At 39.2% G+C, this 18,966-nt stretch overlaps 4 protein-coding genes across 4 annotated transcripts in view; 2 read left to right on the top strand and 2 right to left on the bottom strand.

Annotated features, from left to right (window-relative positions):
* The window catches only part of LOC146467438 (cyclic GMP-AMP synthase-like receptor 1), an 88,122-nt gene that overhangs the window by 8,219 nt on the left and 60,937 nt on the right, over nucleotides 1-18,966 (top strand). The window lies entirely within an intron of this gene.
* Nucleotides 115-3,785, bottom strand: LOC146467440 (uncharacterized). Its single transcript, XM_085125937.1, has 3 exons — nucleotides 2,802-3,785; nucleotides 2,203-2,448; nucleotides 115-2,033 (listed from the first exon to the last, which is right to left on the bottom strand). The coding sequence occupies exons 1-3, from the start codon at nucleotides 3,520-3,522 to the stop codon at nucleotides 1,006-1,008; spliced, it is 1,995 nt and encodes a 664-aa protein (XP_084982063.1). The 5' UTR covers nucleotides 3,523-3,785; the 3' UTR covers nucleotides 115-1,005.
* LOC146467441 (coatomer subunit epsilon-like) overlaps nucleotides 4,387-18,966 on the bottom strand; it is a 63,800-nt gene continuing 49,220 nt past the window's right edge. The window contains exons 8-9 of the mRNA XM_085125963.1: nucleotides 4,570-4,638; nucleotides 4,387-4,462 (exon numbers count right to left, since the gene is read on the bottom strand). Coding sequence (XP_084982089.1) covers nucleotides 4,634-4,638 — 5 coding nt within the window. The 3' untranslated portion in view covers nucleotides 4,387-4,462; nucleotides 4,570-4,633. The remainder of the gene's footprint in view (nucleotides 4,463-4,569; nucleotides 4,639-18,966) is intronic.
* LOC146467442 (uncharacterized) lies at nucleotides 8,265-10,607 on the top strand. The gene is made up of 4 exons (XM_085125913.1): nucleotides 8,265-8,355; nucleotides 8,466-8,542; nucleotides 8,662-9,255; nucleotides 10,243-10,607. The coding sequence occupies exons 1-4, from the start codon at nucleotides 8,265-8,267 to the stop codon at nucleotides 10,285-10,287; spliced, it is 807 nt and encodes a 268-aa protein (XP_084982039.1). The 3' UTR covers nucleotides 10,288-10,607.

Below are 18,966 nucleotides of genomic sequence, written 5' to 3' on the forward strand. Positions count from 1 at the left end.
ATAGGCCCATTACACCCATATAACCATACCATGACCATATGACTGTGACTGATTAATGCCTTGTATTATCCATTTCACTACTGTGCAAATAAAACTAAAAAGTTACCCATCAGACTCAATGTTAAAATCTTTTAATAGAATTATCCATCATCAGTGGTTACAAGTACATCTCAAAAAGCAGTTGTCTTTTGACAGCAAGTGTTGTTTTCTTGGAAGTACTCATACATGTAAGAACAAGAACATGATCAGTAAATTTCAACTAGACAATGTCATCAAGATTCAAGTAAATGAGCAACTTGGGAATTTGCTTTCTCTCTGTGATCTTACTGAAGCAATGATATCCAGCAATGAAATAAGAACAAAACAATACCAACACAGGGGCTTTCATTACAAATGACCAGGGGAGAAGGGTTGGCAAAATCTGTTGTTATCTCTTCCGAACAATAATTATTGTTATTTCTTAGGCTCGCCAAAACAAACAAACAGACTAACCCCCAACAGGGCTTCCCCCAAAAACCTAAAACGCCCCATAATTTTACAGACCACCTAGTCATAACAAATGAAAACCCCCTTATTATGGAATGAGATGCAACAATATCTTTGTTTGATGATTTATGAGAATGTCAACAATCTTAATCCTTCAAGCCCCAGCCTCCACATACAAACACTTCTTGCTGATCTCCATGCTTTTTCTTATAGCATAGATGGAGAATTTATTAAAAGATCGTGTGATCACTATTTTACTCATTCTCATAACCTTCTCCATTGATCAAGTATTGAATATTCTGGGGAGAAATTTTATATTGGTCACTCCTGGGACTTAAAAGGTCAACAATTAAAAGTATTCTTATCTTAGTTTGTAATACTGGATGTTTTACATACTTGTATTAACTCGTACTAATGGTCCTCAACAATTACCTGAAATATAAACTATGCTATCGTCATTATTTAGTGCACAGGTGCAGACTGTAAACAAATAACTGGATCATCATGTATATGAAAGGCTCAAACTATTGTAAAGCCCCACGCTTCTTTATTTGAAATCAAATTTGCAAATTCCTCTGCTAGCTCATTATAGGACTGATAAGTTGTAGGTACTTCCAAAACAGGTCCACAAGTACGTGCTATGGGGCTGCGATGTGCCCCATCAAGTGCATTCAAGGAAACAGTTATTTCGGTCACTGCAATTACATCACTACCTGTGGTAAACTGAAGAAATGCTTTCAAAGCAACCTCACCAAGAGATTTTATGTAACGCTTCAAGTGATCAAAACTGTTCCGTTCGGACTCGTTTTGCAGGTTTGCCGCTAATAACTTGATAACCTTTTTTCCTGTAGGCTTCTTTGTCTCATACATTTCTGTCATAGAGTCTAGTGATTTGAACTGTGAAAAACTCTTAAGAGAAGAAATAATTGGTTTCCAACAATTTGAAATATACTTGGGCTTCTGTACTAGTTCTTGATGAGCTAGTTGGGTGATAATAAGTTCTATATTCTCCTTCGTTGGGTTTTTGTAACATTTATAGCTACTTAGTACTTCAAGTACATCATCATCATTAGCTTCTAACTTGCCCTCCTTACACTGTTTTAATGTTTCTGCCTCATCTTTGCTTATGTATAAGGAAAATGCTTCAAGAAGAAAACTGTCAGAAATATCCCTTTCCTCAAACAAACAACTCCCCATGAAAACACCTGAAAGAGTTACTGGGAAATACTTAATTTCACAATACCCATACACCAATATTTTACCTATGGCTTCCCATTCTTGGCGCTGGTAATCATGCCTCACTGATGGCACTTTTTCTGTTGCACCAGTCGACAAAGACATAAAAAACTGGTGCCAAAACATTGTGATTACTTCTCGCACTACACCAAGACCTCTCCCTTCTTCAATCTCACCACGCTCATTAATTATTACTAGATTTAGGTGATAACTGCAGGAAGGGATGTCCAAAGCTTTGAATTCTTCTATCAAGTCTTTGAGAACTTGGAATCGGTGTACAAGCACATCCTTGACTAATACAAGAGCAGTACCTGAAAAAAAACAAACACAAGATTCAATTATAAACAAATCGGTTAGTTACCAGTAACTAATCTAAATAAACATGGTAAATATTAAACAACAGAATGTAGCCACACAGTGTATAAATACGGGTTACCACGCATTATTTTTTGTGGCAAAGAATATAATATTAGCACATACCATTATCAAAATCACTCTGTACATTTACATCACTAAGCGGACTTGCACCAACAGAAACAGGGCATCCACTTGAGGAGGCATGTTCACTGACATCATCAGAGATAAAACCATCATTACTATCTGATATGGCAGCTTGGCCAGCATCACAGTAAGAAGCAACTTGGTTGGCATTTGATGTAACACTAGGGATATCATCTGCTCTGGTAACTGATCCAATACTTTGACTTACGTTCACAGGGACAGAACCTACAAAAGCAGCAATATTTATTTAAACGTGACCGTCATTTACATCTAATCTGGGTGGGAAAGATGGCAAGCAGAAAGCAACCTAACTTAGAGGACACTTCAGTGACAACAAAATGAAGTATGAAATAAACTCCACAGCATATTATTTCTTTTAATTGAAATACAGAAATGAATACAGAGCTCGACATTGCAGTTACTTCTAGTCAAAGGGAACGTTAATATGAAAGTGTCGTAAATTATACACGCAATCCGATCAAATAACCATAAAGCATATACACCAAGAGGTGACAAATCTACAAAATGAAATCAAAACATGATATGCATGGACAAATTCAAAACTTAGGAACACATACCAGAAGAACTGCACTGGATTCCAGTCGAAGTTGTAGACGTAAAAGATCCACTGGTTGTGGCACAAGCCGTGGTGCTGGATGCAGTGATAGGAGAGCGCTGAAAAATGTCAAATGCTGGGAATAAATCGGCGTCATCATTAGTTAGGTCTACGTTATTCAACCATTCATCACTTAAGCTCTCTAATTCTGACGTGCAAGCCCGCTCGGGTTCAGAGTCCGAAGCATCTTCTAATGGGCATAAGAACAACGTAATGCGTGCATAAGTCTTCCCTAGGTCTTCTTTATACTTTTCCAATGTAAATGGCTCTTTTGTTCCAGGAAGAGTGGTCACGTCGCTTCCATCCGGGAAGCACAGTTTATAAGTCTTGTCATTTCTGAAAGTACGGTCGTAAGAACTTCGTTTCTTCAAGGCTTCGTCAAGTATGGTCTCGGCTGAGACATGTTTCTTGACTTTTAGGGGAAGGGACTTGCCTCTCACGGGCTTGAAAACGCCGCTCGATGCAGAACCAATTCCGATGGTTATGGTTGCAAATTCGTCCATCTTCGCTTTCTTGGACTTGGAGTTAAAGGTGGTTTGCCTCTCTTTCGACTTTTGAGATAGAAAGTTCTTGAAAGTGGACACTTGACTAGCTGAAGATGAAGATGAAGATAAACTTATACCGCACTTTGGGCAAAACTTGTGATCTGCCCTTCTCCAACCACCACAACTATGACAAAACATGGCGGGCTAGAGGAGAGCGCCAAGGTCTCGGGCTAGTCCCAGTTTCCGGTCGCTTTCAGCGTCAGGGTTAGTTACCAGTACCTTGAAATTTTGTTGTGTTTCACTTAATTTTGTTGTGTTTCAGTTCGCTTTTGTGTATCAGAAAATTTCGTTGTGTTTTGAAAAAGATTGTTGTGTATCAGAAAATTTCGTTGTGTTTTGAAAAAGATTGTTGTGTATCAGAAAATTTCGTTGTGTTTTGAAAAAGATTTTAGTGTTCTGGAACATTTTGTTGTGTTTTAAAAAAGATTGTTGTGTTCTGGAAAATTCTGTTGTGTTCTCGAAAAGATTGTTGTGTTTCAGAAGAGCAATTGAGTTGTGTTTTGCCCCTGTGGGCCACCGTAGTACACTGACTGCATACTGACTGGCAAGCTGATCAAAATCTTTTTCCTGGCGAAAAACAAAGAAAAGTCTTTTAGAACGGATAAACTTACCACAAGCTTGAGCTCATCATTTCACTTCATCGTTACATTACATTTTTACATTCCTACATTGTTACATTTTTTTTGGTCCGCGGTGAGCTGTTCAATATGGACGTCATTTTTTTGTTTTTGTGTAGCATACCCGGTCAACGGACGGGCTCGTCTCCTTCGAATCAGGCGAAATTCTACGTGATTTCGCAGGACAATTGTTTAATATTCAACACGTGCTTGTGGAATCATTTTTAATGACCTGAATAACTGACCAAGCTTACCAAGAGCCTCTCTGTAGCCTAGAATTTTTTGTTTGGTCACTATGAAGCATAAAGGCAATAATTTTACTATTCTTTCCTAAATATCATTTTTCGTATAATCATCAAACTGCACAAAAGATAAACATAGAATACCTTTGCTTGAAAGTCTTTTGTAAAAGGGTGATTTGGGTGTCCGTCTTTTAACTGTGAAATATATCGTGTTGAAACCTGATCGAAACAAATGGTAATTAGTAAAGTCATTACTTAACCAGGACATCCTGGAGAACACAATTACTTGCAATCCACTCAATATTAAGTTCACATAGTTCAGTTACCTCTGGTGGTTTTCCCAGATGCTGTGACAAAACTACCATGTTAACTAGAGTCTCAGGATTACTGCTATCCTGCCAAGAAAATCAGAGTGATAAGAGTTAAGGAATGCAAAGAAACAAACGACCATGCAAGATAGAAAAATCGAAAATCGCCAAACTTTGTCATAATAAAGGACTACTAAAACCATTTGTAGAAAGACATGTTTCAGTTTGTTTCGATAATTGTTTTACCTTTCAAGTGACTTTTTCATTTTGGTGGCCTGTGAGCGGGTAAAACCGACTTAAAAGTGTCACTAATGTATGGGCCGCTCGTCTTGAAATTACGAAGGAGTAACATAAAAATCGAAGCAATTGAACATAAGTAAACTAAATCCCTCACACTTTCACGCTGTCAAATGTACATTCAATGTGATCCAGAATATTTGGCCAAATTTTAAAAATTAACCGTTTCTAGCGGAATTACAGCATGCCATAATAATGAAAACTTCAACCGCAAAAAAAGCATCCTGGTACATGGCTTTGTCAACCAAGACTATATTCATCGGAATAAGCAATGTTTCGTGTACGATTTGATGAAATAAAATTTTTGGGTAAATGAAACGATAAATTTTTGGAGCGCTATTTGAACATGCTATTTATCATCAAAAGTTGACCTTTTGACCTTCAAAGGAGGGCAAGCAATTTTCACATCACATTCGCTAATTTTGATTTTTCCAACAAACAATTCAAAACTCTGGGTATTCTTTCATAGCACAATGTTCAATAAAGTCAATCGCTAGAATTAGGACAGGTTTAACGTTAGTAAATATAATTTTAGTTACGAACACGTAATTTGGTTTAGGGCTACAACATCGACAAATTTGCATATAAATTAGTGCGTTTTGATTTCCACATAGAATATTTTTATTTACGTTAACTTTACTAAACAAATTAAATCACAAACAAGGTTAGTCGTTACTTTAACTGATTATATGGCTTATCGTACCTTAAAAACCCTTTTCACAAGAAGAAAAGACGAGTTTACCTCTAGCCGCCAAACGACCATTGAACCTTTTGACGTCGCCGAAATACCTCGCATGACACAACTGTCACGCAATATACGCGGACCTTAGATTCACAAACCACATGGGCCATCCATTGTGGTTACCCTGAAGTTGTTGGCGGAATTTGTGGTCCAAGCTGAGCAAGCTCAGACAATCCGGCAAATTATCATTGCGTCACGATAGAAAGGCACACCTTAAAAGTTATAAAGTGTGGGATTCTTTTCTGGACACAGAAGCAAGGCTTTTGCTGGCACGTGCAGGTAACTGAACGGCACTTTATAAATTACGTTGCAGAGATACCACGCGGAAATTAATTTAACGTTTTAGCCTGACTTCCACTATAGGTTGCAGAACAGGCATTATTTTGGGTGTGTGTGTGTGTGTGTGTGTGTGTGCACTCACCGTTGCAAACTTACGGGGACATTCATATGTAAACACACCAGGAAAGTGGGGACTGTTCAAATTATGGGGACATTTTCGAGTCCCCACGGAAAAAGTCCCCTTAAATAGGTAGTTCTTTGAAAATAGACCACCATAATGAGGACCCCTGAAGAGTCCCCACAAGTTGGTCCATAGAACACACATATTGAGTCCTCACAAGAAGGTAAAAAACAGAACCTCGAAAAAAATTATCTTTTTGCCTTGTAGCACATTAAGAAGTGCCCAAGAAAACCATAACGATACTTAGATTAACGAAAAAAAATTTTTTTAGTCGTTTACACACTACAATTCTACATGAAGAACACACACTGTGTGTAATGTACACACCACTGTATCTGACTTATATGTAGATTTTTCAAGTGTACTTTGAAAAAAAGCCTTTGGTGTTTAATGTAAGTATCTTAAATTTATTTTATGGGTTTTTTTAGCATCTCTTAAAGTTCTTTGTGATAAAGAAAATAGTGTTCTTCAGTTTTTTTCCTTTTTCACCTTCTTGTGAGGACTCAAGGTGTGTGTTCTGTTAACCAAAGTACAGGCCGACCTATTTTGCGGGTCCTTTTTCATGACTAGGACAAACACCCACTACAGAACAAAAGAAGAGCCTGTTTCTTTTGGGGAATACAGAGTTGACATGTACATCATCATAATGTTCCCCTTTGGTCTAAGAATTAATAATTATCTTGCTCAAGGATTTTTAGTGAACCTGGAATCCTTTCACATCTTGTCAGTTTCCTGAAACTGTCTTAATTATATAAGTATGTTATGGCTTTTTGGGGGGGCACCTCTAAATGCGCTTTGAGGTTAAAAAAATTCTTTTGGAGCTTTTGTTTTTTTACCTTCTAGTGAGGGCTCAAAGTGTGTGTTCTGTGAACCTAGTTAAGGGGACTTATGATGGGGCGCCATTATGCTGCTCTACTTCTAAAGAAATAGTTACTACAGGAAGTGCAGGAGCTGTTTTACAAAAGGTGACCCTGTGTCTCAGACTAAAAATGATAATCATAATTACTATTTTGTTATTATTACTATTATTATTATTATTATTATTATTATTATTATAAAAATAATAATCTCTTTATTAACATATACCAAGCAAATTGTAAAAACACTATTCATTTAAAAATTCTAAAAAATAGATAAAAGATACATAAAGGAAGAGGAAATAGATATAAATAATAATAAAAGTTCAAAATTCCATAAAATAAAGAATTCCATCATGCAGAGACATCAAGATCATACAATCGAATTATGCTAATGACGGCTAAACCAGTGTCCATAAAAACCCCTAAGTATAAAAGCATATAGACACGATAGAGTCAGATATCCGCATAGCGACATTTATTTCACAGTCTAATGATTGCTCTATCTTGCTACGAAACGGCGTTCGCGAACCTCTGACGCATGCATGTACCGATCTTAAGAATTCAAACGAGATCTGTGTCCTGAGCCAAGTGATTACAACATGATAAGGCTCGGTGTCTTTCTGAGCTATCTTATCTGCGAGATGCTTTAAGAACCGCTGACACTCGTTTCCCATTCCGCCATTGGTTCCAAACACTAAAGGCGTAAACGAAGCCATTTCTACATCTAACACCCGCCGCTGGTACTTGCGCTTCTTCCTTCTTCTTGCTCTTTGAACACTTCCGATGTTGGCTTGCTCTGGTAACATTTGGAGTTGACGTGCGTAACTCTAACATCAAAAAATGCCGTAACTCCTCTCGCCCAGAAACCTCCAGCTTTGATGTCCAACCTTGCCTCAGAACTTGTAACAGCGCTCCTCAAATTAAATCGCTCGTTGTCCAGGGGTTGAAGGCGTGGTTCGATTTCGACATTATTGCAGATCTTGTCGATGAATGTCGTTAACAAGTTCCGTACACCGTCCTGCCTCTGCACTACAAGTTTGTTTGTGTCTAAAGTGTTGGAACCACTTATCATGAGTTGTATCGGTGTCACAGTCATCGGTACTCATATTACAGGGTAACAACTTACCTGACCAATTACCATGGTTGACCAGGCCCTTGTCAATTAGGCTTATTGCTTGTTATAGCCCTCATAGCAATACAACCGTTTTTACTTAAATAGGGTGCTAAACTTCGCTCTTTCTCTCTTTTTTCAATTATTTATGTTCCTATAGATACACCAGTACGTATCAAGAGATTAGTCGTTGAAAAGTTTGAAATGACAAAGCGATGGGAGGAAGAAGTTTCCCTGGTCAAAATGGAGATGGCCCACTTCATAAAATTCTACATGGAGGTTGCTATGCCTCAGTTTCAGAGGATTGCAGATGAGTTGAAGGACAGCCTCGACAGTTAGCCAGTTTGATTCAAATGAATTCAATGTTTTACATTCATGTTGAGTAGCATTGTCTTTGAATGAAATATATATTTCCAACTGCTTTTCTTCTTTTTTTTCTCCCAGTTTTTCAAGATCCTCCCCGTGAATTTGACGTTGAGATGCCGCTCGAGCCTGGTGAAGAGTCTGTGCAGTCAGAAAGTGTATGCTAAGAATTGCAAAACCTTTTAGCACTTGTCTCTAGCTGGAAATCATTTTGGCTAATAAAGATTTTTTTTTACTCTTTTACGTTTAGGTGGAGATAGCCAGGTAAACAACTGAGTCTCAGAACACAAGAGTAATTGAAGGAAAGTTGGCGTGTGTCAAAAAGGGGATCGCGTTCTGTAAACTTCAACTGGTCAGTGCAGCAACCTCATTCAAAGCCGCTCTGTCAGGTATCAGCTTCGAGGAATCCCTTGATATCCAAGATGGTGAAAACGAAGAGGAAGATGATGATGATGTCGAGGACGATGTCGATAATGGTGCAATTTCTGATGACGAACGTGTAGACATCGATCAGCCCACCGCAGGGGAGGATCTTGAAGTCACTGGGGAAAATCTGCCGCATAGCAACCTGATAGAATGGAAATTTCCTGTAGAGATTAGCCAATCAACACTCGACGGGCGTAATGGTAGCTATGCTTGCAGTGTCATTGCGCTCATCTTTGCTCATGAAGTATACTGTCAGCGCCTTGACCTGCAATCAGTGCCTCTGTTATCTCCGCTGTGGGTTGTGCTTATGTGTTCTGCGATCAGAATTGGCAACCGGTTTTACGATAGTTGTCGCCATAGCTTGCCACAGCGTTTCCTGTCAGCAGCGGAGGCTGCTATCATTGTAGAGCGAAGTGTCAGTGCTTCTGTTGACCTCCCTTTGCCGGTAAGCGTTTTTGATGAACATGCGCCCAAATTTTGTTGTTCCAGTTACGAAAGTTGTGTACCCGTAACCACGGCCATGCTGCCTTGCTAATAGCTAACGAGAAGACGGTCCTCTTTATGCCCATCGAAAACTGCTCTATTGTCTTGGTGGATACTCATCGACATGGCCTCCATGGTGCCGAAGTGTTATTGGGGCAGCAGGAGAGCTTAGACCAATTTGTACATGCCAGCCAGACCGTGCTAGGTTTGCAGGATGACACCTACGCCAATCTTTCCTTTATTACCTTTTAAGTGGAAACCTGCGTAAGATAGGTCCAAGCTTGGGACAGTAGTCATCCTCCAGCCCTGTTCTCAAAGTCACTTCCAACACTTCTTACTGGTTTTCATACTCAGCCTTCTCCCGGGCGACGTGCATTGTTAGTTATGCCAATCAACCAAAACATCCTATCTGGCATGCTCTATCCCATCGACAATCATATGACTGTGCAGCTTTGTTAACTGTGATGTTTGATTGTCGGGGAAGCAACTGGGATGTTGCTTCCTTTGCTCGTCAACACTTGTAATGTTATTGTTTTTGTCATTTGTTAATATTTGCTTTCTGTGTCGCCTTCACCGGTTGTACACACTGTTTAGTAACTATTCGTAATGTTTTTGTTTGTATCCGTTTCGTAAGATTGCTAGCGCTTGGTGTCCTTTGTTGGTCTACTGTGCGATGATTTTTGTTTCCGTTTTGCGTGCCTTTGTGGCACAATGTTTGCAGATTTTTTTGTTAAAGGGGTGGGGTTCGACTCCCCAGCGCAATTGGCACCGATGTCCCCCTGTTTGTGTGCGGACCCTTCTCTCTGGTATTGCACTTCTTCGCAATTAGATGTTATGTCCTACAGCCATTGCACTTACCCTACTAGGGGGCTGCTCGTCCGCCTTAAACACAATAACATATATTAATAAGTACACGGTAAGAATTGTAATAGTCTATTCAACTTTCCAGGTATTTACCATATTTCCTGCAATTAAGAGTGAAAACCTCGCTTAGGATTGGTCTAGAGAAGTGGGTGATTATAGTACAGACGCACGCACGAATGTCGTCACTGTGGCAGGACGAAGTTATTTTTTCCCGAAAATTTGCTTGTCGTCCGAGACAACAACAAACAAAACGTCTTGGAACAGATCAATGGGATATAGGGCCTTTTGTGTGCTAACAAGCTAGAATGTTTGTCGTCAGACAAAACGGATGAAATCTGTCCCCACGTTTGTCTGTGAGAAAATGCAGGAATAGTCGACGATGAACAACATCACGCGGTCGATTTTTTGGAAGCAGAAATGTGCTAGTAGAATAAAGGTTACTTTGAGAAAGCTGTTTCCAAACTTCTTTGAAGTTCAGTATGCTAATTTGCAACTTCTTCATCCTAAGAAGTTCTTTACAGTTTACAACGTTTGTGAAAGCACTTGTTATGAAGCTCACTTTAGAGAATCTTAGCATTAAGGTATATAACAAATTCATTCCATTCGGGGACCGTGTGTACCGCATAGAAGATGCCAAAATGCGGTTCATTAGCGTACTTCTTTGTTCTTGCCATATTTTGACGTCTTCTCCACGTTCAGCAATAGGGCGCGCACGGCCAAATGGAATCTATTTGTTAGAACCGACCGTTAAAACTTCCGATCTATCAACCCCAATACCTCTTATATAAAAATTCGTCTATTCGACAAATTTCAAAACAAGCAAAATGACTCGTATCACGGATGAACTGATAACAAGTGTCGGTGATTTTGCTCTTGTTTACATTTACAATGTAAATACACGTTGTTATCCTGACTGAGCTTAATTTAACCTGTGCTCGTGTAAAAACTAAACGTTTTCGTTGAATTAAAATGTCTTGGAACAGACAGTCTAAATTTAAGAGAAGTGGGATAATTTTACGGAACGGTCGATTTCGGAAATGCGACAAGAAAATACTATTTCGGTCCAATTTCTTATAGCGTAACTCTCCAGAAGCCTACTTTATCCCAAATGAAAGTGACGATTTGTGTTAATCTTGCCGGGGCTTTGTCATCATGGTCTTTCGTAGAATGGCCCATTTTGCCGATCCAACAAAATTGTACGAATGTAGCCCGCACTTTCGCGTCACTGTCTTTAAAGACATGCCTTACGTATTTTCCAAATTGGTGAAAATTGGCAGATTGATGCAGATCGGTAAACTACCCGGCCTTTCTCGTCGTTGCTAACTCCACATTGGCGAAAAGTGGCATTCCAACCCAGACAAAACGTATCATGGTGACTTCCATTTTGCAGATTAGTGCAAATTAATTATGCTAATCTTGCCCGTTCTTTCTCATCATCCCTTCTACGGACATGTTCCCAACTTCAAATTTGTGAAGAGACATTCTGACCCAGACAAAAACTACTTTTCACTCTCCTGCTTGGGTTTTAATCAATGACCATGAAAATTGGAGGAGATGTTAACAGCATAAAGAAGCCTACCATACCTTAGCGACAAGGTGAAAGGTCAAAACCAAAGGTCAGGAGGAAGAAAAATATGCCCCACGACCTTTGCTTTTAACCTTTGACCTTTTTACCCCCTGAGTTAAGTCCACTCGTCAAGGGCAATACGGTCACCAAGTTTCAAGGTTACAAGTGCTAATCTGGCGCTCTCTTTCACATCATCCTCTCTAAGGACATGTTCCCAACTTCAAATTTGTGAAGAGGCATTCTGACCCATATAAAAGGCACTTTTGACTCTCCTGGTTTTGAATTTTAATCAATGACCATGAAAATTGGATGAGACGTTAACAGCATAAAGAAGCCTAACATACGTTAGCAACAAGGTCAAATGTCAAAACCAAAGGTCAGGGGAAAGAAAAATAAAAGCCACGTCCATGGCTTTTGACCTTTGATTGATTTCCTCTTTGACCTAAGTTCAATCGTGAAGGACTATATGGTCACCAAGTTTCAAGGCCAACGGTCAAAAGCAAAGGTCACAGGGACTAAAAACGCATCGTATCTTTTCCTAGAAAAAAACTACTTTTCACTCTCCTGAGCTCGGGTTTTAATCAATGACCATGAAAATTGGAGGAGACGTTAACAGCATAAAGAAGCCTACTATACTTTAGCGACAAGGTGAAAAGTCAAAACTGAAGGTCAGGAGGAAGAAAAATATGCCCCATGACCTTTGCTTTTAACCTTTGACCTTTTTACCTCCTGAACTAAGTCCACTTGTCAAGGGCAATACGGTCACCAAGTTTCAAGGTCACAAGTTAAAAGCAAAGGTCACAAGTGCTAATCTGGCGCTCTCTTTCACATCATCCTCTCTAAGGACATGTTCCCAACTTCAAATTTGTGAAGAGGCATTCTGACCCATATATAAAAGGCACTTTTGACTCTCCTGGTTTTGAATTTTAATCAATGACCATGAAAATTGGATGAGACGTTAACAGCATAAAGAAGCCTAACATACGTTAGCAACAAGGTCAAATGTCAAAACCAAAGGTCAGGGGAAAGAAAAATAAAAGCCACGTCCATGGCTTTTGACCTTTGACTGATTTCCTCCTTGACCTAGGTTCAACCGTGAAGGATTTTATGGTCACCAAGCTTCAGGGCCAACGGTCAAAAGCAAAGGTCGCAGGAACTAAAAACGCATCGTATCTTTTCCTAGAAAAAAACTACTTTTTACTCTCCTGAGCTCGGGTTTTAATCAATGACCATGAAAATTGGAGGAGATGTTAACAGCATAAAGAAGCCTACTATACTTTAGCGGCAAGGTGAAAGGTCAAAACCAAAGGTTAGGAGGAAGAAAAATATGCCATATGACCTTTGCTTTTAACCTTTGACCTTTTTACTTATTGAGCTAAGTCCACTCGTCAAGGGCAATACGGTCACCAAGTTTCAAGGTCACAAGTTAAAAGCAAAGGCCACAAGTGCTAATCTGGCGATCTCTTCCTCATCATCCTCTCTAAGAACATGTTCCCAACTTCAAATTTGTTGAGAGGCATTCTGACCCAGAAAAAAGTCACTTTTGACTCTCCTGGCTTTTGATCTCTGATCACTTCCCCCCTTGACCTAAGTTAAACCGTCAAGGACTACATGGTCACCAAGTTTTAAGGTCAATGGTCAAAAGCAAAGGTCACAAGGACTAAAAAGGCCTTAACAACCCAAATGACTCAATTGACTTGGATGACGTAATTGACAAGGATGATCCAACTGACTTGGATAATCCAATTGACTTGGATGATCCAACTGACTTTAAGGACACAACTGACTCAATTGACTTGGATGATCCAACTGAGTTGGATGATCCAATTGACTTGGATGACCCAAACGAACTCTTTGTTAATTTTAGCAATCGCATTTCGAACGTCGCCATTCATTAACGGTTTGTACTTTGGACGGATAGACACAGTCTTCTAACAGATGTTTTTTATCAACAGTTTTGCGAATCGCTGAAACAAGGCCCGGTAAGCAGCGTGAACATCATTACAGTCGTCTATAGGCATCTCTACCAGTCACAACTCTGTAGAGTAGGATTGGCGCAGTGTCAGAGCACTCGCCTTCCACCAATCGCCAATGGCCTGATCGCGGGTTAGATTTTTCCCCGAGTACTCCGGTTTTCCCCTCTCATCAAAAACTAACATTTGATTTGAGTTGAATTGCTTTGATTTAATAAGGAGATACCCTCGATAGGGATACCCTCCGGCATATCCTGTTGATGGTATTGATGTTTACATTGATCAGAACGAATAAAGACAAAAAAGTATGATTATTAATGCCTTGACCTTTGATTCGACAAATCCCAAACCTGTGCGTTTAACAATCCCTCTCTATAAGAGAAGCTCCAATTTTGGCAAAAATAAAACAATGATTGTACAAAAAGAGCGCAAAGTTGGTAATAATTGAGTCCAGTAACTTACTACCAGTTTCCGTAACTCGAGGTGGTTCAGATAATGATTATTACTACAAATATGACAGAAGTTGCTACTCTCTCTTCTTTACTCTTCTCTACTCTCTCTTGACCTCTTTTCCAAAATAGTACTTGCACAAAGTGAAACTTTTCTGTTCCTGTACAAAGCCCTCGCTAATTAACATATTTCAATATGTTAAAAGATTGTTTAAGTTAACACAAACATATTAAGTAAAACCATCGAACAGCTTCTCTAAGAATCCTTTTGTATATTCCTTCTTCCCTGTGTTATTGCATTTATAGTATGCTTTGAGGGAAACCTGATTCATTTGAATGTCGCCTTAACTCACTCCTTTTGGTGTCCTTTATACATGTAATCAGGCGAGAGCCCTAAAGGCGGATAGCGGGAGTCGCACAAATGTGGGCAGCCAGATAAAAAGTACAAAATGCGAGCAGGAGTAATCGAAAAAGAGGGTGGGAGTCAGGAACATGGCAAATAGAAAAGAAGACTCTACATATAGGACTGAGGTAAGGTGAAAAAGAGCTAAGTCGAAGTTCAGACATCTGTAAGCACAATAGAGCACAATAACGATTCTTCTTCTTCTTCTTCTTCTTCTTCTTCTTCTTCTTCTTCTTCTTCTTCTTCTTCTTCTTATTATTATTATTATTATTATTATTATTATTATTATTATTATTATTATGTGTTGGCGAGGGACCCTATAATATTTAGTGCATGAAGCGTGATATCTGCGTATAATGCATGAACGCTTCAGCGATAGAAAAGGGCAGGGAATTTATGAGACAAATAAAACCAGGGCCACCTAGTTGTTCATTTCGCTAACATATCTGATCAAAAAGGCTTTTTGACTCAGAAAGTTGGGTGAAATGGTGACCAAAATGTACAAATATTTTGTTTTATCATTCGTAAGCTCCCCACTGGTCTGGCTACACTAGTCATAATTTCTTGCGCAAAGGGATCAATCGTGATTATCACAATGTTGTCCAAATTATTCATTTAAGAGGTGATACCTTGCAAAGAAGAGACGAGTGCATTTCGATCGAATCCTGCGATAGAGAGAAGAAAGACAACAACAGATTTTACAGTAAAAAATTGGCGGGAAATTTGACACAAAAAATTTGACGGTAAATAATGGCCCAAGAACACAAAATTCTGCCACACGATGGCGTAATTAAAATGTAACATTCATGTGATTTAATATCAATGTAGGTGATGAAGCCTTTCTGTAAAGGGCGCTAACTAGTAAGTGCGTTTCGATACTGAACGCAGGTAATTTTTGGCCGGGAGATATAGCGGCCTAATTCAGTGCAGTTCCAGAGTCCCCACATGTTCTGAACACAAAATTGTCTCGCGCAATGCTGTTTTCTATTATTGGACAAATGACAACAGAGCCCCCTAGTCGTTCGTTGCAGTAAAATATCTGTTTAGAATAGCTTTCAGCTCCAAAAGTCTTGTTTTACAAATTGTGATGAAAAGCGCTGCTAGACTTTTCTCGCTTGAAGTGTCACCTCAAACTCTCGCCGTGAGTCAGCTTAGGATCCGGATTATAAACACCGGGAAGCGGGTACATGACTTGTTACCCCTGTGTGCTTACGAAACGCGAAGTGCTTAAAATCTCGCAAAAAAAAATTGGGAGCTGTACATGTGCAGGTATGAACATTCGCACAGTAGCTGGATCTAAAATGTTTGATTTTCTCCCTGCTTCAATCTGGTGATGCTAGGCCGGTCACTTCATCGCAGGAGATCGCTTTTCGATGCTAGTTTGATGGTGGTTCTTGTAAAGGTTTTTGAAACGATTTGTTAGTCTCAAACGTTTATTCCCTGCAGAACAATATTGTTGCTGCATTCGTATTCTCGAAGTCAATTTAACTCGAGCGCCGTTTTATAATCTCGAATAACTGATACTAGTTTCATACTCTAAACAATAAATTATGTTTCGCCAAAGAAATGTCTAGTATTATCTGTAAAACACGTCCTAAACGAACCGTCGTGTTCTTCTGAGTTAATAACGAAAATTTCTTTTCACGTCATTTTGATCAAGGTTTACATATTGTTCTCGCAGCTTAATTACTTTTAGAAGGAAGAGTGAACCATTGGTTAATTTTGCTTTGCTGATAAGGAAAACAATGCAAGCCAAAACAGCCACATGTGAAGGAAAAGGTGGTAAAGGGCTGAAAATGCTTCCATTAGCTAAATAGGTTGACTCAACGTTCACTGGCGGTTTGTTTTTGGCTGACGGCTCAGTTTGTTCCGTTTGACTTTAATGTTATCTTGTGTGTCCGTGAGCCAATGTTGTGAAAACATGCTACGGACTTAAGAGGACCAACGCAACCGCCAGCCGGTGAACTTTCAAAGATAAGAAAGATTAAAGGAGAATTTTTTTTTGTTTGTATAGTACGGTCCCCACTTCTCCGATTCTGGAGCAATGGAAAATTAAGGGGACCAAAGGCGATTGAAACTTGTTCAAAGATAAGAAAGATGAAAGGACTTTTTTTTATCTGAGACATTGCAATGAATTTATCAATGGATTTACTAAGATAATGCTTTATTCGAGTCCCCATGCATATAAATACCTGTTCCATTAATGTAGATAAGATCTGAACCAAGTGCAAAATGTTACTTCGTGACAGTGAATTATCTCTACTGCCAAGTATTTTGGCTAGAATTTTTTTGTTGTCGGTTCGGTGACGCATTACATGTACCACACAGCAGAGCAGTTCACGAGGAACGCTGAGCTAGGCTATACGGGTGAGCTATAAATCCTTATGTTCCTAAGGACCCTTAGTTGTTAATTCTCTGCGCTACGTTGTCCTGTTGAATACGTTTTGGGGGATTTAGAGCCTACTGTTAAATAAGGTCCCCACAAGGGTCTGAACACAAAACGTTTTCACGCAGTGTAATGAACTGATTGCTGTGATTATTATGGTGAATTTTATGCTGTGAAGTGAAACTAAGGAGCCTTTTATGAAAACAGATCGCTATGTTATAGGCTGAAGTGTTCATAATTTACCTAGTCGTTAGTTTAGGCGAACAATTTGACTCAGAAATTCGGATAAAACTGTGACGAAAAACCGGATTTGTATTTTCTCGACATCCACCAGTGCGTATAACACAATGTCACAATGAACAAGTCGCCGACAGAAAACTGAAGGAAATTTATCTTTCAAAAAAAATGATAATAAAACCAGGGCCACCTAATTGCTCGTTTCTGTAAAGTATCTGATCGAAAAGCCTTTTTCGACTCGGAAAATCGGGTGAAATGCATGGTGACCAAAATGTGCAGCTGTTCTGTTTCACTAGTGGTCTGGCTACACTCTGCAAAATTTCTAGGGCAAATGTAGCAATTGCGATTATCACAAAGTCTGACCAAATAATAGCTTTAATAGATGAAGCATTGCTATAAGGGACGAGTCCATTTCGATCGAATCCTGTGACAGATAGACTGCGATAACTTCGACAGTAACAAATTTTGCTCACGATATCACGTAACAAATGTAAATGATGTCATTCTAAAATATGAATGTCTAGTGAGTGCGTTTTGATCGAATGTAGGTACTTTTTTTTGGGGCCTACTTGTTACTAGATGGTCCCCACATGGTCTGGACATACCGGTAACATTTTCTGTCGCGCTGTGTAACGGATTGTTATTATTATCATCATGATGAATTTATATAACAAAGTGAACTAACTATCCAACCTTTTCAGAAAAGTGATCGTTATTTAAGAATTTTTTTTAGTGCAGAATTTACCTATCGGTTAGTTTGGGTAAAAATCGACTTACAAATTCAGTCGAAGCTCTGACATGTGTTCGGGATGGTCCCCATAAAATTTACTGCAATGAAGCGTGATGTCTGCGTATAATGCATAAAAACTTCAGCGATAGAAAACGACCGGAAATTTATGAGAAAACAAAACCAGGGCCACCTAGTTGTTTATTTCGGTAACATATCTGATCACATAGGCTTTTGACTCAGAAAGTTGGGTGAAATGGTGACCAAAATGTACAAATGTTTTGTCAGGAGCCCATTACCATTGTACTCCCCACTGGTCTGCCTACACTTGGCAGAATTTCTTGCGCAAAGGGATCAATCGTGATTATCACAATGTTGTCCAAATTATTCATTTAAGAGGTGATACCTTGCTAAGAAGAGACGAGTGCATTTCGATCGAATCCTGCGATAGAGAGAAGAAAGACAACAACAAAAATTGGCGTGAAATTTGACACAAAAAAGTTAACGGTAAATATTGGCCAAAGAACAGAAAATTCTGCCACATGATGGCGTAGTTAAAATGTAACATTCATGTGATTTAATATCAATGTAGGTGATGAAGCCTTGCTGTAAAGGGCGCTGACTAGTAAGTGCAGTGTAGTTCCAGAGTCCCCACATGTTCTGAACACAAAATTTCCCGCGCAATGCTGTTTTCCAGTATTGTTGGACAAAATAATGACAACAGGGCCACCTAGTCGTTCGTTGCAGTAAAATATCTGTTTAGAATAGCTTTCGGCTCAAAGAGTATTGTTTTACAAATCGCTGCTAGACTTTTCTCGCGTGAAGTGTCACCTTAAACTCTCGCCATCAGTGACAGCTTGGGATCGAAATTATAAACACCGGAAAGCGGGTACAAGACTTGTGACCCCCTTTTGACCCCTATGTGCTTACGAAATGCGAAGTGTTTAAAATTTCGCAAAATTTCGGGAGCTGTACTTGCGTAGGTATGAACATTCGCAAAGTAGCCGGATCTGAAATGTTTGTTTTTCTCCCTGCTGAAATCTGGTTTATAGGTTAGCTTTAAGAGA

This window comes from Pavona decussata, unplaced genomic scaffold (assembly GCF_977016875.1).
Source record: "Pavona decussata unplaced genomic scaffold, jaPavDecu1.1 SCAFFOLD_136, whole genome shotgun sequence".
Classification (NCBI taxonomy): Eukaryota; Metazoa; Cnidaria; class Anthozoa; order Scleractinia; family Agariciidae; genus Pavona; species Pavona decussata.

Excerpts from the sequence above, each read along its gene's own strand:
- LOC146467440 (XM_085125937.1), bottom strand. The coding sequence starts at position 3,522 with ATGTTTTGTCATAGTTGTGGTGGTTGGAGAAGGGCAGATCACAAGTTT. Across the intron at positions 2,449-2,801 it reads AATCCAGTGCAGTTCTTCTG|GTTCTGTCCCTGTGAACGTA; the intron begins GTATGTGTTCCT and ends CTGCTTTTGTAG. Across the intron at positions 2,034-2,202 it reads ACAGAGTGATTTTGATAATG|GTACTGCTCTTGTATTAGTC; the intron begins GTATGTGCTAAT and ends GTTTTTTTTCAG.
- LOC146467442 (XM_085125913.1), top strand. The coding sequence starts at position 8,265 with ATGGAGATGGCCCACTTCATAAAATTCTACATGGAGGTTGCTATGCCT. Across the intron at positions 8,356-8,465 it reads GTTGAAGGACAGCCTCGACA|TTTTTCAAGATCCTCCCCGT; the intron begins GTTAGCCAGTTT and ends TTTTTCTCCCAG. Across the intron at positions 9,256-10,242 it reads CTGTTGACCTCCCTTTGCCG|GTATTTACCATATTTCCTGC; the intron begins GTAAGCGTTTTT and ends TCAACTTTCCAG.